Here is a 16,370-nt window from a genome sequence, read left to right as displayed (position 1 = left end):
TCTTCATCTTGACAAAAATTAGGCATATTTTAATTTAATGTTTAAATAGAGAAATATATAGTACTGAGGGGCTGGGGCAGAACCTGTGCCTGAAAGGAGCATGAATGATCCCAAACTTCAAGGACCTTAACTCTTGAAACAGCCAGGGTGTGACTGGGGAAGCTGCGTAACTGGGAATTCTCCAAATCAACTTCTGTGGAGAAACAGTGCTTGTTAAGAGAGAAATTATATGCGCGTGCACACACACATATACATATGTGTGTGTTTATACAAAATATACATATATAAACATGGAAATCGTTTCTCGCTTAGACCAATGAAAGATTTTTATGGAAGGAGTTTTTTTTCTTTTTTAATGAAGAAAAATTCTTATTTTACCTCTATGCGCCAGGGAAGAATTTTAATCTTAGCCTAATGCCTTTCATTTAAACATGTTGATTACATTGCATATTTACAGATTTCACTGTCGTGTAAAAAAATAAAAAGGAAAACACATTCTAATAGAAATAAGAATGATGTATTGAGTTGAAACCCTTTGTATAAGTAAATAATGCAGTAAAACATGTTCAAAGGGTTTTTGTGTTGAGTAACTGGGTCAATATTCTTGTTTATAGCAAGGTTTTGGCTGTTGGATTAGCTATTAGATCTTTACAGTAGTGTCAAATGTAAGGAATTTAATCTGAATCTTTATGATTGTATGATTTTATATAATTGCAAAAAACCATAGAAGTCGGGCTTCCCTGGTGGCACAGTGGTTGAGAGTCCGCCTGCCATGCCAATGCAGGGGACACGGGTTCGTGCCCCGGTCCGGGAAGATCCCACGTGCCGCGGAGCAGTTGGGCCCGTGAGCCATGGCCGCTGAGCCTGCGCGTCCGGAGCCTGTGCTCTGCGACGGGAGAGGCCACACAGTGAGAGGCCTGCGTACCAGAAAAAAAAAAAAAAAAAAATGTAGAAGCCATTGTATGATTATAATTGATTTGTGTTGTACACAGGCAATTTTTCAACAATTTATATGCCATTAGAAAATTTTAATAGATGAGGGAAGAGGAGTAACTACAAATAAAACTTTGGGACATACAATCCTCATAGTGGCGTCCGCATCTGACCCTTTTGTCATGATGAGTGTTCTGAACATGCACCAACATCACCTGGTGAGTTGTTTTTTGTTGTTACTATTATTTGGGTTGGGTTTTTTTTTGGTTTTTTGGTTTTTTTTGGTGATGACACTTAACGTGAGATCTCTTTTAACAAATTTTTATGTGTACAATTTAGTATTGTCGACTACAGCCACAATGTTGTACAGCAGATTTCTAGAACTTAATTATCCTGCACAACTGAAAATGTACACCTGTAGAACAGCAACTCCCCATTCCCTGCTCCCCGCAGCCCCTGTAAAGATTCTTCTTTCTGCTGCTCAGGGTCTGACATACTAAGTGAAAAAAACCAGTCACAGAAGGACAAAGCACGTAAGGGGTCATTTATCACCAAAGTTGTTTAGAATTTCTGGCACATGGTGATAATAAAAGCAGAACAACTTGTAATTGATTATTTTTTTATGTCAGTATGTTTTACTTTATTTATATTTGGCAATTGTCCAAATAATGTCCTTTATAGCAAAAAGGGGGAAAGATTCTGGTCCATGGTCCAATCCAAAATTACGTCTTGTGCTTAGTTTTTATGTCCCTTTACTCTTTAATCTGGAATGCTCCCCAGTCTGTCCTGTCTTTTGTAATCTTGACATTTTGACATTAATATAAGTTAATGTTGTGGTAAAGCATTGCATAAAAATAATTTGTACTTTCCATGTTTCTCTTGGTATAATATTTTCAAGGTTTTTATTAGGAAAATTTCTATCGCAAAAGCAGAGAGAATAATAAAATGAGTCCTAGTACCCAGATTCAATAATGAACATTTTGCCACCCTTCCTTCTTCCATTCCCGGCATTTTTAGTTGATGTATTTTGGTGCAATTTCCAGACCTCGTAATATTTTACTGCAGATTTTAGTAAGCTCTAAAAAAATGACATTTTCTTATCTTACCATAATATTACCTTACCTAACAAAATTATTTCTAATTCCTTAATACTACCAAAATTATATACACATTTCTCCTATCGTTACTGAGTCCAAGCTTGCACTGCTCACCACACAACAGGCCAATAAATCAGGAGAAAAAGTGTTGGGGCAAAGAATAGTGACTTTATTTGGAAAGCCAGCAGACCAAGAAGATGGGAGGAACCGTCTTACCCAAGTTAAAACTCAGGCTTCTTTTACTAAACGGGGAGGGGATATTGCTCGTTGTTTCAGACTTCTTGATGCTGGCCAGGCCCCAGCAGGGATGCCATAATCCTTTGCTCTTGCTGTTGTCCAACTCAGCGGGGTCACAGTGTTCCTGTAAACCTCCAACAAGGTAAATGATATTCTCTGTTCTGCAACTTTGTATCTCTATGTGAATGAAAACTGTTATACCTTTAAAGGTCAAGCCTGGGAGGCAGAGCCTTGAGAATGGGCTATCATGTATATTTCAGGTTATAGGCAACATTCTCTACAAAGGTGCAGAGTCAGCAGCACAGGGAACAGAGCACAAAGGTTAGCGCTAAAGGAATAGATCCAATATGGAGTCAGGTTTGTTCTTCTCTGTTAGGATACTCTGCAATGCAAGACGCCAACCTGGATGCACAGATGTCCTGGGGATAGCTGGGAGCTATTAGCAGCCTGATAAAAATCTCCTAAATGCTAAAACCAATCATTTCAAAAGCAAAGAGCAGCCTAACAGGAAGATAGAACTTGAATCAGGACACAAAGTCAGACGTACTTCTTCTGACCACTTGTGGTTAAGGGATTTCATCAGGAATTCAGGGAAGAGAAATTGATGGTTAGTGTTAGAATTTCCCTGGAGTTTGTAGCTTTTCCTTCCTAGCCGGTAAGCAGAGCCTGATGCATTTGTGTAAGGTGCCTGTTACAAAAGTATCGTGCAGCTTAGAGAAAAAAATCAATAGAGATGATGTAGGATATTTGGTAATGAATGAAAATTTAACATCCATGGAGGCTAAAGAAGGCATATTAAGTGTAGTTTTAGTTTTATAGATTAGATTTCATTGAAAACAATTCCTGCAGAAATATTTTGGAAGGTCAATCTAAACAGACAAAGACTTACATAAGGGCAGATGCAAGAGGGGCTGACCCTAAGTCAGGGCTGAGCTGTGCTGCTCTTACAGCACGTGTGCCCATTAGAAGAAAGGTGGACAGTTAGGAAGAACTGAACCCATAGCCGCACGTCTTGGCCAGGACAGCACGGGGTATATTTTAAGCCCCACTCACCACTCCTTTCCAAGTCAGGGGCCATTCTGAAGTGAACCTGACCAATCTTACATGTTGTTTCCAACCTAAATTCATGAGACTCCAGCCAGGAGGAGGAGTCCTCTCTCAGAATCACGCTGAGGAAGCCCTGCCCTATTTTTTTTTTTTTTTTTTTTTTGCGGTGTGTGGGCCTCTCACCGTTGCGGCCTCTCCTGTTGCAGAGCACAGGCTCCGGACGCGCAGCCTCAGCGGCCATGGCTCACAGGCCCAGCCGCTCCGCGGCATGTGGGATCTTCCCAGACCGGGGCATGAACCCGCATCCCCTGCATCGGCAGGCGGACTCTCAACCACTGCGCCACCAGGGAAGCCCTCCCCTAACATCTTAAAATCAACCTTTCCTTTCCTCCCCTCCCCTCCCCTCCCCTCTCCTCTCCTTTCCTTTCCATCTTTTTCCCTCTTACTATATATTTGCTACTCGCTCAGTATCTTTGCTCTTTTTTAAAAATTAATTTTTATTGGAGTATAGTTGCTTTACAATGTTGTGTTAGTTTCTACTGTACAGCAAAGTGAATCAGCTATACGTATACATATATCCCCTCTTTTTTGTATTTCCTTCCCATTCAGGTCACCACAGAGCACTGAGTAGAGTTCCCTGTGCTGTACAGTAGATTCTCATTAGTTATCTATTTTATACATAGTATCAATAGTGTATATATATATCAATCCCAATCTCCCAATTCATCCCACCAGGCCCCTTCCCCCTTGGTATCTATACGTTTGATCTCTACGCCTTTGCTCTTCATTGAGGGCACTCACACATTCTAAACCCTTTGTTGAGGTAAATGTTATTGTCCATGTGCTGATTCCAGAGAAAGTTTGTGGGATTTGAATTCTGTTCATTCAATCTATAAAGAGGAAAACTCTGATAAAAATACATCTTTCTCCAGGTTCTCTGAATGGTCAGTAATGTTTTATTGAAAAATTCTGATCAGGGAAGGAATAAACTATGATGCAGGAGATGGTAAGAATTAGGCTATATCTGAAGTTGCAGTGGGGCTTCTTTGCTTTCGTCCTCACATGCAGGGAGAAAAAGGGAGTTACTCCCAGAAGCTGTCTGTCCTGGAAGAATGAGAAAAACTTTCCCCAAAGACCCTGCAACCTCTCATAGCATCTCATTGACCTGAATTATGTCTCATGTTCCTTCCTGAACCAATTACAACCAGGTTAAGATGATTTTGATGGACTTAAGTGCATCCAGGTCTATTCCTAGAACAGGAAATAGAGTCAGATTTGCCTAACTTAATGGGCAGCATGGGAGAGAGATAAATAACTAATCAAAGTTATCAGCATCGTCCTAGGAAGAAGACTGAGGAGATGTATATTGTATAGGTGACTCTAATAACCATTAATGCTGTTCACCAAGTATTTCTGGGGCCCACCTTCCTGGCACACGATGGGATTGTACCTCCTGGTTCCTGGAGGTTGGGCAGGGGGTGGGGCATGAGACGTTGCAGTGAGTGATTAGTAAGCAGAAGTGACATGTGTCACTGCCAGGCCAAAAACTTTAACAGCCAATGTGAGGCCTCCAGACCTATCTTCAGTTCTGCTTGGGAGGCGAGTGAGTGCTTGAGTTGGTGACTCCTGCTTCAGCCTACGTTCCTGAATGAGGAGACCTAGGGCAGAGCCCCCAGACAACCCGTGGTGGAGATGAACAAGAAATAAACCTTTGTTTTTAACTCCCCCCACCAAAAAAGAATTAGGTTATATCCCTACTCACAATCAACTGGAGAAAATATCTGTTTATTTTTAAGAATGAAGCATCTACTATCCTTCTCGCAGCAAACATTGTCCTGACTCAGAAAATCAACTGCAAGAGAACAGAACAGGTATGAGCCTGTGAGTCTGTTTCCAGAGCTACCTGGGTCCTTCCCCATTACAGCTGCCATCACCTCAACTGAGCCTCTGGTAGAGAGAGCGCTATTCCCAGACCCAGTTCCTCTCCACATCTGTGCTGATCTGCAGTGCGCCTGCTTCTTCCAACATCTCTCCCTTCGCTTAGTTTTGGTTACGAAGCTAAACACACACCTACCTGCAGGTCCACAGCCAGCGCACTGCTGTCTTTGAAGGGAGCTGTATTCAAGGACTCAGACCCCCGGGCTGGTCATTTTTTCATAACATTTGCGTTCCTAGCCCTGAAACTGCATTCCTAGGTCTCTTTATCTGCGGCCTTGGGCTTTGGGTAGAGGGCTTTCTCAGGCCCCTTTGCCACGGCCTCCTCGTGGGAGGAGGTGGGGGAACCCTGGGACACTTCCCCATTCTGACTCAGCGCCCAGTCCTTCTCCACTCCTCGCGCCCCCTTCACACCCTTCTCCCACACCCCAGGGGCCGAAAACCTGCTGGAGGCTTTTGTTCAGGCTTCTCAACAGTGAGAAGACGGCCCACGTCTGTGCTGATCCCCGGGCCCTGAGCAGAACGCCATTACCTCAGGGAAATGGCACAGGGAGTCTGTGCTTTCCTCGGCTTTAGACTCTTGCTTATGCCATCACAGTAAGTAATTAGGCAATTTTCAGAAGCATTTAGGATTGCTAAAATAGAAAAAGATTTGGGTTTATTTTGGAAGAAAGTTTGGTGTATTTGACCAAGAGATTTTAATGTACTTAATGTTTCATGTCAGGAAAAATTGGATTATTCTATACTTTTTACCAGGATACTACTTTGTAAGGTTTATTTTGTTTTTTGGGTTTTTTTTTAACAACTTTATTGGAGCATAATTGCTTTACAATGGTGTGTTAGTTTCTGCTGTATAACAAAGTGAATCAGCTATATGTATGCGTATATCCCCATATCCCCTCCCTCTTGCGTCTCCCTCCCACCCTCCCTATCCCACCCCTCTAGGGGGACACAAAGCACTGAGCTGATCTCCCTGTGCTAGGCAGCAGCTTCCCACTAGCTATCTATTTTACATTTGGTGGTGTATATATGTCCATGCCACTCTCTCACTTTGTCCCAGCTTACCCTTTCCCCTCCCCGTGTCCTCAAGTCCATTCTCTACATCTGCGTCTTTATACCTATGTAGGGTTTATTTTGAACCACTGTCTCTAGTATCTCCCATAGATGTAGGGGCTATACACACACACCATAGAAAAGGGTTACTGGAATATTGTTATCCCTAATATACCACATTTTCTCTATTATAAGGTAAATTGTTTTTCACAATTTTATTTTTCTAAAATACTGGCAAATCCTATATTCAATGTTCATTGCTAATGCAATAGAATTAACAACCACTTAAAAATAACAATTATGTTTTTAACAGTACATCTTTTAATAGATGGCATCTCAGAATCAAAGAGATAAGTTAGTTTTGCAAACATTTCTTTCTAGAGGTTCCTCGCTTCCTTTAGGGTATTTAGGCCTATGGTTCTCAGTCATCCACCGGCTTCTGCTCTACTAAGGCACAAGCAACGGCAAACGTGAGGCAATCCCTAATAGCACCCTTGTTAGCTTTTGAGCTTTGGTGTCACATAGACATGGATTTGAGTCAGGCCTCTGTCACTTAATCTCAGATTGTGTGAACTTGTTTAGGTTATATAAAGTCTTCGTGTCTAATCTGTAAAATTTCTTAATCTGTAAAAATGCCTAAGTCGCCTAATTCACAGACTGAAATAACTCCTATAAAGCACAGAGTAAGTGCTCAAAAACATTAGCTCAGTTTTTATGCAAGTGTTAAACTGCTTCAGGAAGCTACGTGACGGAGGAAATCAACTGGATGATGAAAAAGGACCATAGCACTGTTGTCAGATTTTACAGAGGGGTGGTCTGTCCCACAGTCCATAATGAGCTGAATTAGAATAGAAGAAACTGTATTACAAATAACCATTGATGACCAAAATGAGGCGGAGATATGACAGACAAATAGAGATACCACGCATATGAGTTGTGAATTAATTGTGAGAGACCTGAGAACAAAAGAGGCAATAAAGATGAATTTCTGGGGACTTCCCTGGTGGCACAGTGGTGAAGAATCCACCTGCCAGTGCAGGGGGCACGGGTTCGAGCCCTGGTCCGGGAAGATCCCACATGCCGTGGAGCAACTAAACCCATGCTCCACAACTACTGAGCCGGCGCTCTAGAGCCCGCGAACCACAACTACTGAGCCCGCATGCCACAACTACTGAAGCCCGTGTGTCTAGAGCCCGTGCTCCGCAACAAGAGAAGCCACTGCAATGAGAAGACCGCGCACCGCAACGAAGAGTAGCCCCCGCTCACCACAACTAGAGAAAGTCTGCGTGCCCTGCAACGAAGACCCAATGCAGCCAAAAATAAATTTAAAATTTAAAAAAAAGATGAATTTCTGAGCCTAGACAACAAGATGAGTGGGGATACCATTTATTTTTTAACTAATTTTTATTGGAGTATAGTTGCTTTACAATGTTGTGTTAGTTTCTGCTATACAGCAAAATGAATCAGCTATACGTATACATATATCCCTTTTTTGGACTTCCTTCCCATTTAGGTCACCACAGAACATTGAGTAGAGTTCTCTGTGCTATACAGTAGGTTCTCAGTAGTCATCTATTTTATACATAGTAGTGTGTGTCTGTCAGTCCCAGTCTCCCAGTTCATCCCACCCCGCCTCCCCCCCTTGGTGTTTGTTCTCTACATCTGTGTCTCTATTTCTGCTTTGCAAATAAGTTCATCTGTATCATTTTTCTAGATTCCACATATAAATGATATTATACGATATTTGTTTTTCTCTTTCTGACTTACTTCACTCTGTATGACAGTCCCTAGGTCCATCCATGTCTCTGCAAATGGCACTATTTCGTTCCTTTTTATGACTAATATTCCATGTATATACATGCACCACTTATTAAGAGGAATGTGTTCAGCAGTACGAGCCAGTTTACTGGAGTATGTATCAGGGAAGGAAGAATGCGTTCAATTTGGGACAACCAAAATAAAGACTCAGCAGACAGTCGATATTCTGAATTATGTGTCCCTAATATTCTAAAATTGTACCTTTAGTTATCTAAGGTCCATATTGCATACCTAGTCTTGTTTTACACCCAAGGAGTAGCACATACGTGGTGCTCAGTAGTGATGGATGGGGAGGTGGTGGACGCGTGCTGGATAGACTGCAATTGCAGGCTGAGAGACTTGTGAATGAAGATCCAAACTAAGTGAAGAGCCACACATCTCCACTAGGGGGCAGACAAGTCTCCATATTCTGCAGAAACTCGACTGCCTATGACAAGAAGGGAAGAGAGAGCCAGTAGGGATGAGCTACACAGTGGTGACAGAAGATGAACTTGAATTTGATGTCTTAGTGCCTTTTCTCTGGGAAGAGGCGAGGCCATCACCTAAAGATATTGACTCTTCTGCCACTTCTCCTGGGATTAGGTATGGCCTTATACTGGGGGGAAGTTTGGGGTAAATGTGGATGTTGGGGAGAGGAGTAGGGTGTCCGAGGCCACCAGTCAGAGGATGGGGGAGATGTTGGATTAGAGGATCCTGACATAATAACAGTTGGCAGAACAAAACCAAAGTGCAGGCAGTGCTACAGGTTTCTTTGGGGGCCAAGGTGGTATTGGAGCAAATAGTAAAAGACCTTCCTGCCTGGGGACAAGCTTGTCAGCCCTCGTGGGTTTTCCTATCTCTCTGGAACTAGGCTCTGTGTTTGGTGCTCTCCTATCTCAAAAGCCAAGCAGGGACACCTGTGAATACGGGACCTCCGTGATGATCCAGTGTTATAGGTCGATGGCCAGCTCACCTTCATGTACTGGTACCGTCAGTTTCCAGGACAGAGTTTGGTGCTGATGGCAACTGTGAATCAGGGCTCTGAGGCCACTTATGGGAGTGGGCTCACCAAGGACAAGTTTCCCATTCGCCGCCCAAACCTGCCGTTCTCAACTCTGACTGTGAGCAACGTGAGCCCCGAGGGTAGCAGCTCTTTACTTCTGCAGCGCTGGAGACGCGTGCTGGGCACAGATCGAAGGTCCCAGCAAGAACCCCTGCAACCTCCTACCCGACTCCATCCAGGTGAGCCTGAGAACCCTGGGAAGCAGGCTGGAGGGGGGAAACCACAGCTCTTGGGCAGATGCAGCTGCCTGTGTACTGGTGGGTGGGGATGGGTGTGAATGGGTAGGCTGGGATGGGGAGAGAACTGGTAGGATCCGCTGGAGGGCCCCAGCCACAGACAGGAAGAGTAGCTACTGGAGGGTGAGGATAAAATTTCTTCCAGAGGAATGTTTAGAAATATTCAGTAAAGACAATCAGATACAATTTGCCTTCAAGTGGCACACTCAGAAGTACCCTTTAAGTATTTTATCTCAAGTCTATATTTAGCCTGTTCTCTATCGATATAGTTTAGAAGGCCCTTAGCCATCTTGATATCATACTGGTCCAGTACACTGATGGCATTATGCCGATTGTTCTTGGTGAATGGAAACTGTAAAGCACGCTAGATACCTTGGTACGACATATGCATGCCAGACCAATGCAGGTCTGCAAAAATTCAGGGACCTGCCGACTTGGTGAGCTTCTGAGGAGTCCAGAGGTGTGAGATATGTTGGAATGTCCTCCAAAGCGAGGGGCGAGCTGCTGCATCTTACATCATCTGCCGTGGAGAAAGAGGTGCAATGCTTCATGGGACTTTCTGGATTTCGGAGTTAACATATACTACAGTTGGGTGTGCTACTCTGGTCCATTTACTGTGTCATCTGTAAGGCTGGGCCAGTGCAAGACAGAGTTCTGTAGCAGAATGAGGCGATGATGTAAGCTTCCCAGCCACCTGGGCCACAGACTGAGTAGCTCAGTTATTCTTGAAGTGCCCGTGGCGGATGGGCTGCTCTGTAGAGCTCGTGGCATTCCCCAGTAAGAGAATCACAGGCAGATGCAAGGAGTTTTGGTGTAAAGCCATCCTGTCTGTCTTCTACCTGGCAACAACTATTCTTCCTTTGAAAAGCTGCTCCTGGCTGTTTACTAAATGCCTCATCACGGCATTCAGAACTGGGTGTTAGCTGATTTGCAAAACTGTGAAGTTGAACACGCACAGAGTATTCTGTTACTCAATGGAAAATGTATAATTAAGACAAGATTCAAGCACAGCTGGAAGGAGGCACAATTTGATTTCAAGAGCAAGTCCCAGTTTCCTGGTCCACACTCCTATTCCACACCCACCTTACCCTCAATCCGTACGCAAGGTTTTGTGGGAATTCCCTATTTGCAGCTCAAAAACTATGGGGCTGTTTTCTGGGTAGGGTTGCATTTTATTCTGGAATGATCATTACAGTTTAACATAAGTATGGTTCTGAAAGGTAGTGGTAAAGGAAAATCTTCACAAGGGCCAGAACCTCAGTCCTGAAGAATAGATCTAGCCTGTGTTCAACTTTCCCAGTATCATCTAGATTCTAGCCATTCATTCACATTTTCCCTCTTTTTGCTTCCCTGTGCTGTGTTAGGGGTAATTCCTTTAGACTCTCTGTCCTATTTACTAATTCACACCTCAACTCCATTAAGCCATTTCACCTTTCAACTGACCTTTTTTTTTTTCAATTGACTTTTTAATTTAAAATATATTTTCATTTCCAGGAAATCTACTTGGGTCTTTCTACAAATATAAGCAGTCATTTCTGAAAAATCTTACTCGTCCTGTATTTTTCAGTTATTTTATTTCTTTAAGGCTATCAAACTTATACTTGGAATTACCTGTTCGTGCCAACATCTGATGACTTTACACACCTGGTTTTCTTGTGGTTTCTGCTGCCTCTCACTCAGGGTGGCTTATTTCCCTGTGCATTGTGTAATTTGATATTATAAAATTTATCTTTGGGAATCCCCTAAATCCTGGAGTAAAGGTGGGCTTTCCAGGAAATATTTATTTTTGCCTCTGTCAAGCAATTGGGGTGCAACAGACCTGATGTTTTCTTTTATAATTCTCAGTGTCCATCTTCTTGGCCGTACAGTGTCTGTGCCAAACCCCAAAGGGCTGACTATTCAGTGGCCATGAATATTCAGAGGAAGCTGTTTGTTTTTTTTTTTTTTTTTGCGTACGCGGGCCTCTCACTGCTGTGGCCTCTCCCGTTGCAGAGCACAGGCTCTGGACGCGCAGGCTCCGTGGCCATGGCTCACGGGCCCAGCCGCTCCGCGGCATGTGGGATCTTCCCGGACCGGGGCATGAACCCACATCCCCTGCATCGGCAGGCGGACTCTCAACCACTGTGCCACCAGGGAAGCCTGAGGAAGCTGTTTTTAATCCTCCACCCAAAGCCAAGACCAAGAAAAATAATAGTCCTTGTCAGCTGCCTGGGGGGTTATTTTCTTTAGTTCGCCCTTTCACTATGTGTAGCTTTTCCCGCAGCCTGGCTTTATGAAAAAGCGATTCCCTTCACGGTCCTGTACAAGTTCCCGTGGGTCTTACCCGGTTTCTACACATGCTGATTCTCCTGGTCACAGGGATCCACATGTGCACCCATTTGATCAGATGGATCAGAAGTGCTGGTTTACCTTCCTGTCCCCTGCTCCCTAGGAAATGGGCAAATTCACCTACAAATAAGCCTTGGGCTGTGAGCATCTTCCTGTACAATGGCAGACTTTTCTCCTAAGGAGCAGTAAAACGCTGTGGTTAGGGGCTTGATTTCTGTTCCCAGGCAGACCTGAGCTTAAAACTTGACTCCACTGCTTTATCACCAGGTGTAACCTTGACAGGTTACACAATTTCATATGCATATATATAATATTGTTATATATAAAATAAGGATAATAATGATGCCAAAAAAGAAAGGCGTGAGGATTTTTATAAGCATGAGATGAAGTCTTCCATGTAAACCACATCACACTGTGCCTGGTAGAGACAAAACACACAATTTAGTTACTAGTTAAATGTATTTCTCACTGTAATGCATGAAATTTTACCATTAACAATTCCATCCTCAAGGTCAGGTATTGCCCTCTCTGGGAAAATTTTATTTATTATTATAATGGTTTCTCTTTATTTTAGCTATTTTAATAACAAAATTAATGCATTTTTTTGTGAAATACACAGTTTATTAAACTGAGGAAAATTAAAATCACCCATTTAAATAAAATTAGATCATATGTATTTTATCATTTATTCTCTTAAGCCAACAATATTTCATGTCAAAAAATATACTTGACATTAACTTATAAGAATATTTTGGTGTATTGATTCTTTAAATTGATCCTTTAAACCATGCTTTAAATGTCAGTTTTTACAATTAAAATTAATAGCAAGGTAAATATCTACATGCTAGATGATAGGGTAATTTAATTTAAAAAGCAGTGGTTGTGTCAATTTATTTCTGTTATAGACTCAGCAGGGAATGATGAAAGCCCTGCTTACCCCACCTTCACAGGGCTGGCATCTTCTTATTCAGGTTCTCAACTCAAATACTATCTCCCCAAAGTACAGCTTTCCCGACCTTCTTACCTAATATAGCACTTGTGGACCCAGCCACCAGTTACTCACATTTATTATCACTTTATCCTATTTTAATAACATCTAATCACCATAGTCTGATATAAATATACAGTTGATCCTTGAACAAGGTGCGGATTAAGGGCACTAACTCTCTGCACAGTTGAAAATCCATGTATAACTTTACAGGTGGCCCTCTGTATCCGAAGTTCCACACCTGTGCATTCAACCAACCTCAGATCATGTAATATTATAGTATTTATTGTAAAAAAAAAATCCATGTATAAGCAGACCAGTGCATTTCAAACCCCATGTTTTTCAAAGGTCAACTGTAGGAATTATATACACATTTTATATGTATATATACATATATATGTATATATACATTTTTAATTTACTGTCTGCCTCTCATAGCTATACCTCCTTACATATGTGTGGACACGAACACACATAAATACACAGAGATGCCATGAAAGCAAGGACCTTTTGTGTCTTCCTCATTGCTGTTTCCATAACGCTTAGAGAAATTACAGGAACATCACAGGAATTCAGTAAATATTTACTTAGTGTTATGGACTGAACTGTGTTCCTCCAAAATTCATATGCTGCAGTCCTATCCCCCAGTCCCTCAGAATGTAACTGTATTTGGAGATAGGATCTTTAAAGAACTAATTTAAGTGAGGCCATTAGAGTGGACCTTAATCCAATCTGAAAAGATTAGGTCATAAAAAGAGAGACACCAGGGACGTGTCCACAGAGGAAAGGCTACATGAGAACACAGTTAGAAGAAGGTCATCTGCAAGCCAAGGAGAGAGAGGCCTCAGTAGAAAACAACCCTGTTGACACTGTCGACGAAAATAATCCATAAACAATCTGTAATAAGAATAGAAACAAGTTTTATTTGAGCCAAACTGAGAACTATAGCCCAGAAGACAGCCTCTCAGATAACTCTGAGGAACTGCTCCAGAGAAGCATGGTTTTCAACCCAGTTTTATATCTTGTCAGAACAAAGAACATTAAACAAGTCAGGGATACATTCCTTCAAGGTTTAAAACAAAACAGATCAACACGTACAGTGAGTCAGTATGTCCTTGGTCCCTGAGAAGGAGTCTTATCATCGAAGGAGTATCAGCACTGGTGTCCCAGGAAACGAGGCATTTTATGTTTTAACATAGACGTTTTTACTTCCAGTCAATGTGCCCTTTTCTTTAATAATTAAAGCAGATGTACAGTATATGTCTGATGGGCAACAAACAGGCTGTTTTAGTTAGCATAAAATTCAAATTAACTCATGTATAAGCCAGAATGACTTCTCCATACCTCAGTATGTGAAAGTTTCTTTTATGAACACCTTGATCGTGGACTTCTAGCTCCCAGAACTGTGAGAAAATAGATTTCTGTGGTATTTTGTTATGGCAGCCCTAGCAAACTAATACATTGAGTAAATAAATATGATTCAGCAGAAAAGAGAAAAATTTGCCAAGCCATGTGGATTTCCCTGGAGAAACACTGTACAAAAATCATTTGAGTTCAGGCAATGTAAGGCCATTAAAAATGAACTAGATTGTTCTAACAGGGAGGGGACAGAGGCTTTTCACCTTTCTGCCTGAGGAGAATGGTGGCCCCAAAACGTGTGCCAGCTCTCTCTGCTCCACCACCCCACCCCGCCCAGGCTGGGAAAGGGAACAGCTATGGTGGGTTCTAGAGAGGCAAGCCCAGAACCTGCTCAAACACAGTGGCCCTGAACTTGGACGGTCCTCAGTTTGGAGCTGTGTTGGTTCCTGTGTGGACTGAGCACTCAGTTCTGAGACTTGGGAGCCTTTTGAAGATCCTCCTGGACAGGTCGGCCTATAGGAAGTGGGCTGACCAGTTGGCTGCCTTCCAAATGGACAACAGAGTCTAGAGTGTTTAAAAGCTAAATCAGTGGAGGGAGCTCAGTGGACTGGGCTTACCACTGAACTTGACTTGTGGGGCTCAGTCTGGATCTAATATGATTTAGAAAAGTAAATACACCTGTCATTTATTAAACTCTGTGTATCATGGTACAAGTCATCGCTGCTACAATAACAGCCACGTGGGTATTCCTCCCAGACTCCTTACTGGCTCTCCTCTGAGTACTCGTCAGTAGACTCTGGAGTCACTTAAGCAGCATTAATAAGCCCAGGGATGAGACAAGGAATGACTGCAATGTGGACAAAAAGACCATTATAGTATAGGAACCAATCTGTCTTCAGATAAAAAGCTTCAATTGCTAGAGACTCCCCCATTCACCCCTCTGTATCAGCCTGAAGACTAGACAAAATGTGCAAGTAGACGTACCCATCTTCCTTGCTTCAAGGTGGGAAGCAGGAGAGGGCTGGGGAGGAGAAGCAGACTACTCCATGCAGCCAACCAGCCTATGCCCAGTCTGTGCCTCTAGCCTCTGTCTCACCCTTCAGTGTGTTTGGATCACACAGACCACCCCTTCACTACCCAGATTCAGTGATTCCCAGGTTGCGCCATTCAAGAAAATAGTTCTTAGCGGATAAAGAGAAATTGCACAATGGGCAAAATACGTAGTTTAGAAAAAATAATGGAGGTGGGAAGGAGTTGGGGGTTTGGAGGAAAGACAGCAGAGAATTTGACAATCTGATTGGAGCTGGTAAAGGACCCTGGGGGGCCAAGGAGGAGTTGACTAAGAGTTGAGGAGAAATACCTGAGCTGGGGGGCTGGGGGAGGGAAGTATTTTTTAAAGAGAAACTAACGATTTGGAATCTGACAAAAATCTACTTTTCAGACCAATAGGAGGTCTGAAAGACTCCACTACGTAGCAACATGGTGGGAATGAACTTAGCTTCCACAGGGAAAGGTTCTGCTGTCATTCAAGGATTCCTTAGCTGGGTGACCCTGGAGAAGTCACTTAACCGCTTAGCTTTAGAGTTTTCATTGGTAAAAAGGAGAAAATGGTATCTGTTGCCCAACTCATGAGGCTGTGTGAGGATCAAATAAAGGGAAGGGGAGCCAAACGTTCCGTGGTAGAATTTACAGCCTCTGGAGTTGGCCTGCCATGCTTAAATCCCACCTCTACAGCTTACTGGCTGTGTGACCTTGAGAAAGTTACGTCACCTCTATAAAGCTCATCTTGTCATCTATAAAATGGCAACCCCACAGGTGGTTGTGACAATAAAGTGAAAAAGGTCCGTGAAAGACTCACACACATTTGGTAAAGCGCACGGAAACCACCCACCATTATCATAATGAAAAGCCAGTGGCTTGATGGGCCAAGAGCTAAAAATCAACCATGAGAATGTCTTTTTTTTTTATTAATTTATTTATTTATTTTTGGCTGCGTTGGGTCTTCGTTGCTGCGCCCGGGCTTTCTCTGGTTGCGGCGAGCAAGGGCTACTCTTCATTGCGGTGGGCGGGCTTCTCATTGCGGTGGCTTCTCTTGCTGTGGAGCATGGGCTCTAGGTGCGTGGGCTTCAGTAGTTGTGGCTCGCGGGCTCTAGAGTGCAGGCTCAGTAGTTGTGGCGCACGGGCTTAGTTGCCCTGAGGCATGTAGGATCTTCCCGGACCAGGGCTCGGACCCGTGTCCCCTGCATTGGCAGGCGGATTCTTAACCACTGCGCCACCAGGTAAGTCCTAGGAGAACG

The 16,370-nt window shown here is 43.0% G+C and overlaps 1 gene segment (V, D, J or C); it reads left to right on the top strand.

Moving 5' to 3' along the window:
- Positions 1–1,118: 1,118 nt before the first annotated feature.
- LOC113618536 (T cell receptor beta variable 29-1-like) lies at positions 1,119–11,856 on the top strand. The segment is given in 4 exon segments: positions 1,119–1,151; positions 8,648–8,702; positions 8,971–9,443; positions 11,830–11,856. Coding segments are annotated over 4 exon segments (588 nt in total).
- Positions 11,857–16,370: the final 4,514 nt, after the last annotated feature.

Source organism: Aethalodelphis obliquidens, unplaced genomic scaffold, assembly GCF_003676395.1.
Source record: "Aethalodelphis obliquidens isolate GAN/ISIS:26980383/991018 unplaced genomic scaffold, ASM367639v1 scaffold5, whole genome shotgun sequence".
In the NCBI taxonomy this organism is placed as follows: Eukaryota; Metazoa; Chordata; class Mammalia; order Artiodactyla; family Delphinidae; genus Aethalodelphis; species Aethalodelphis obliquidens.
The sequence above is the reverse complement of the archived record's forward strand: the minus strand, read 5'-3'. Positions and strand labels throughout refer to the sequence as shown.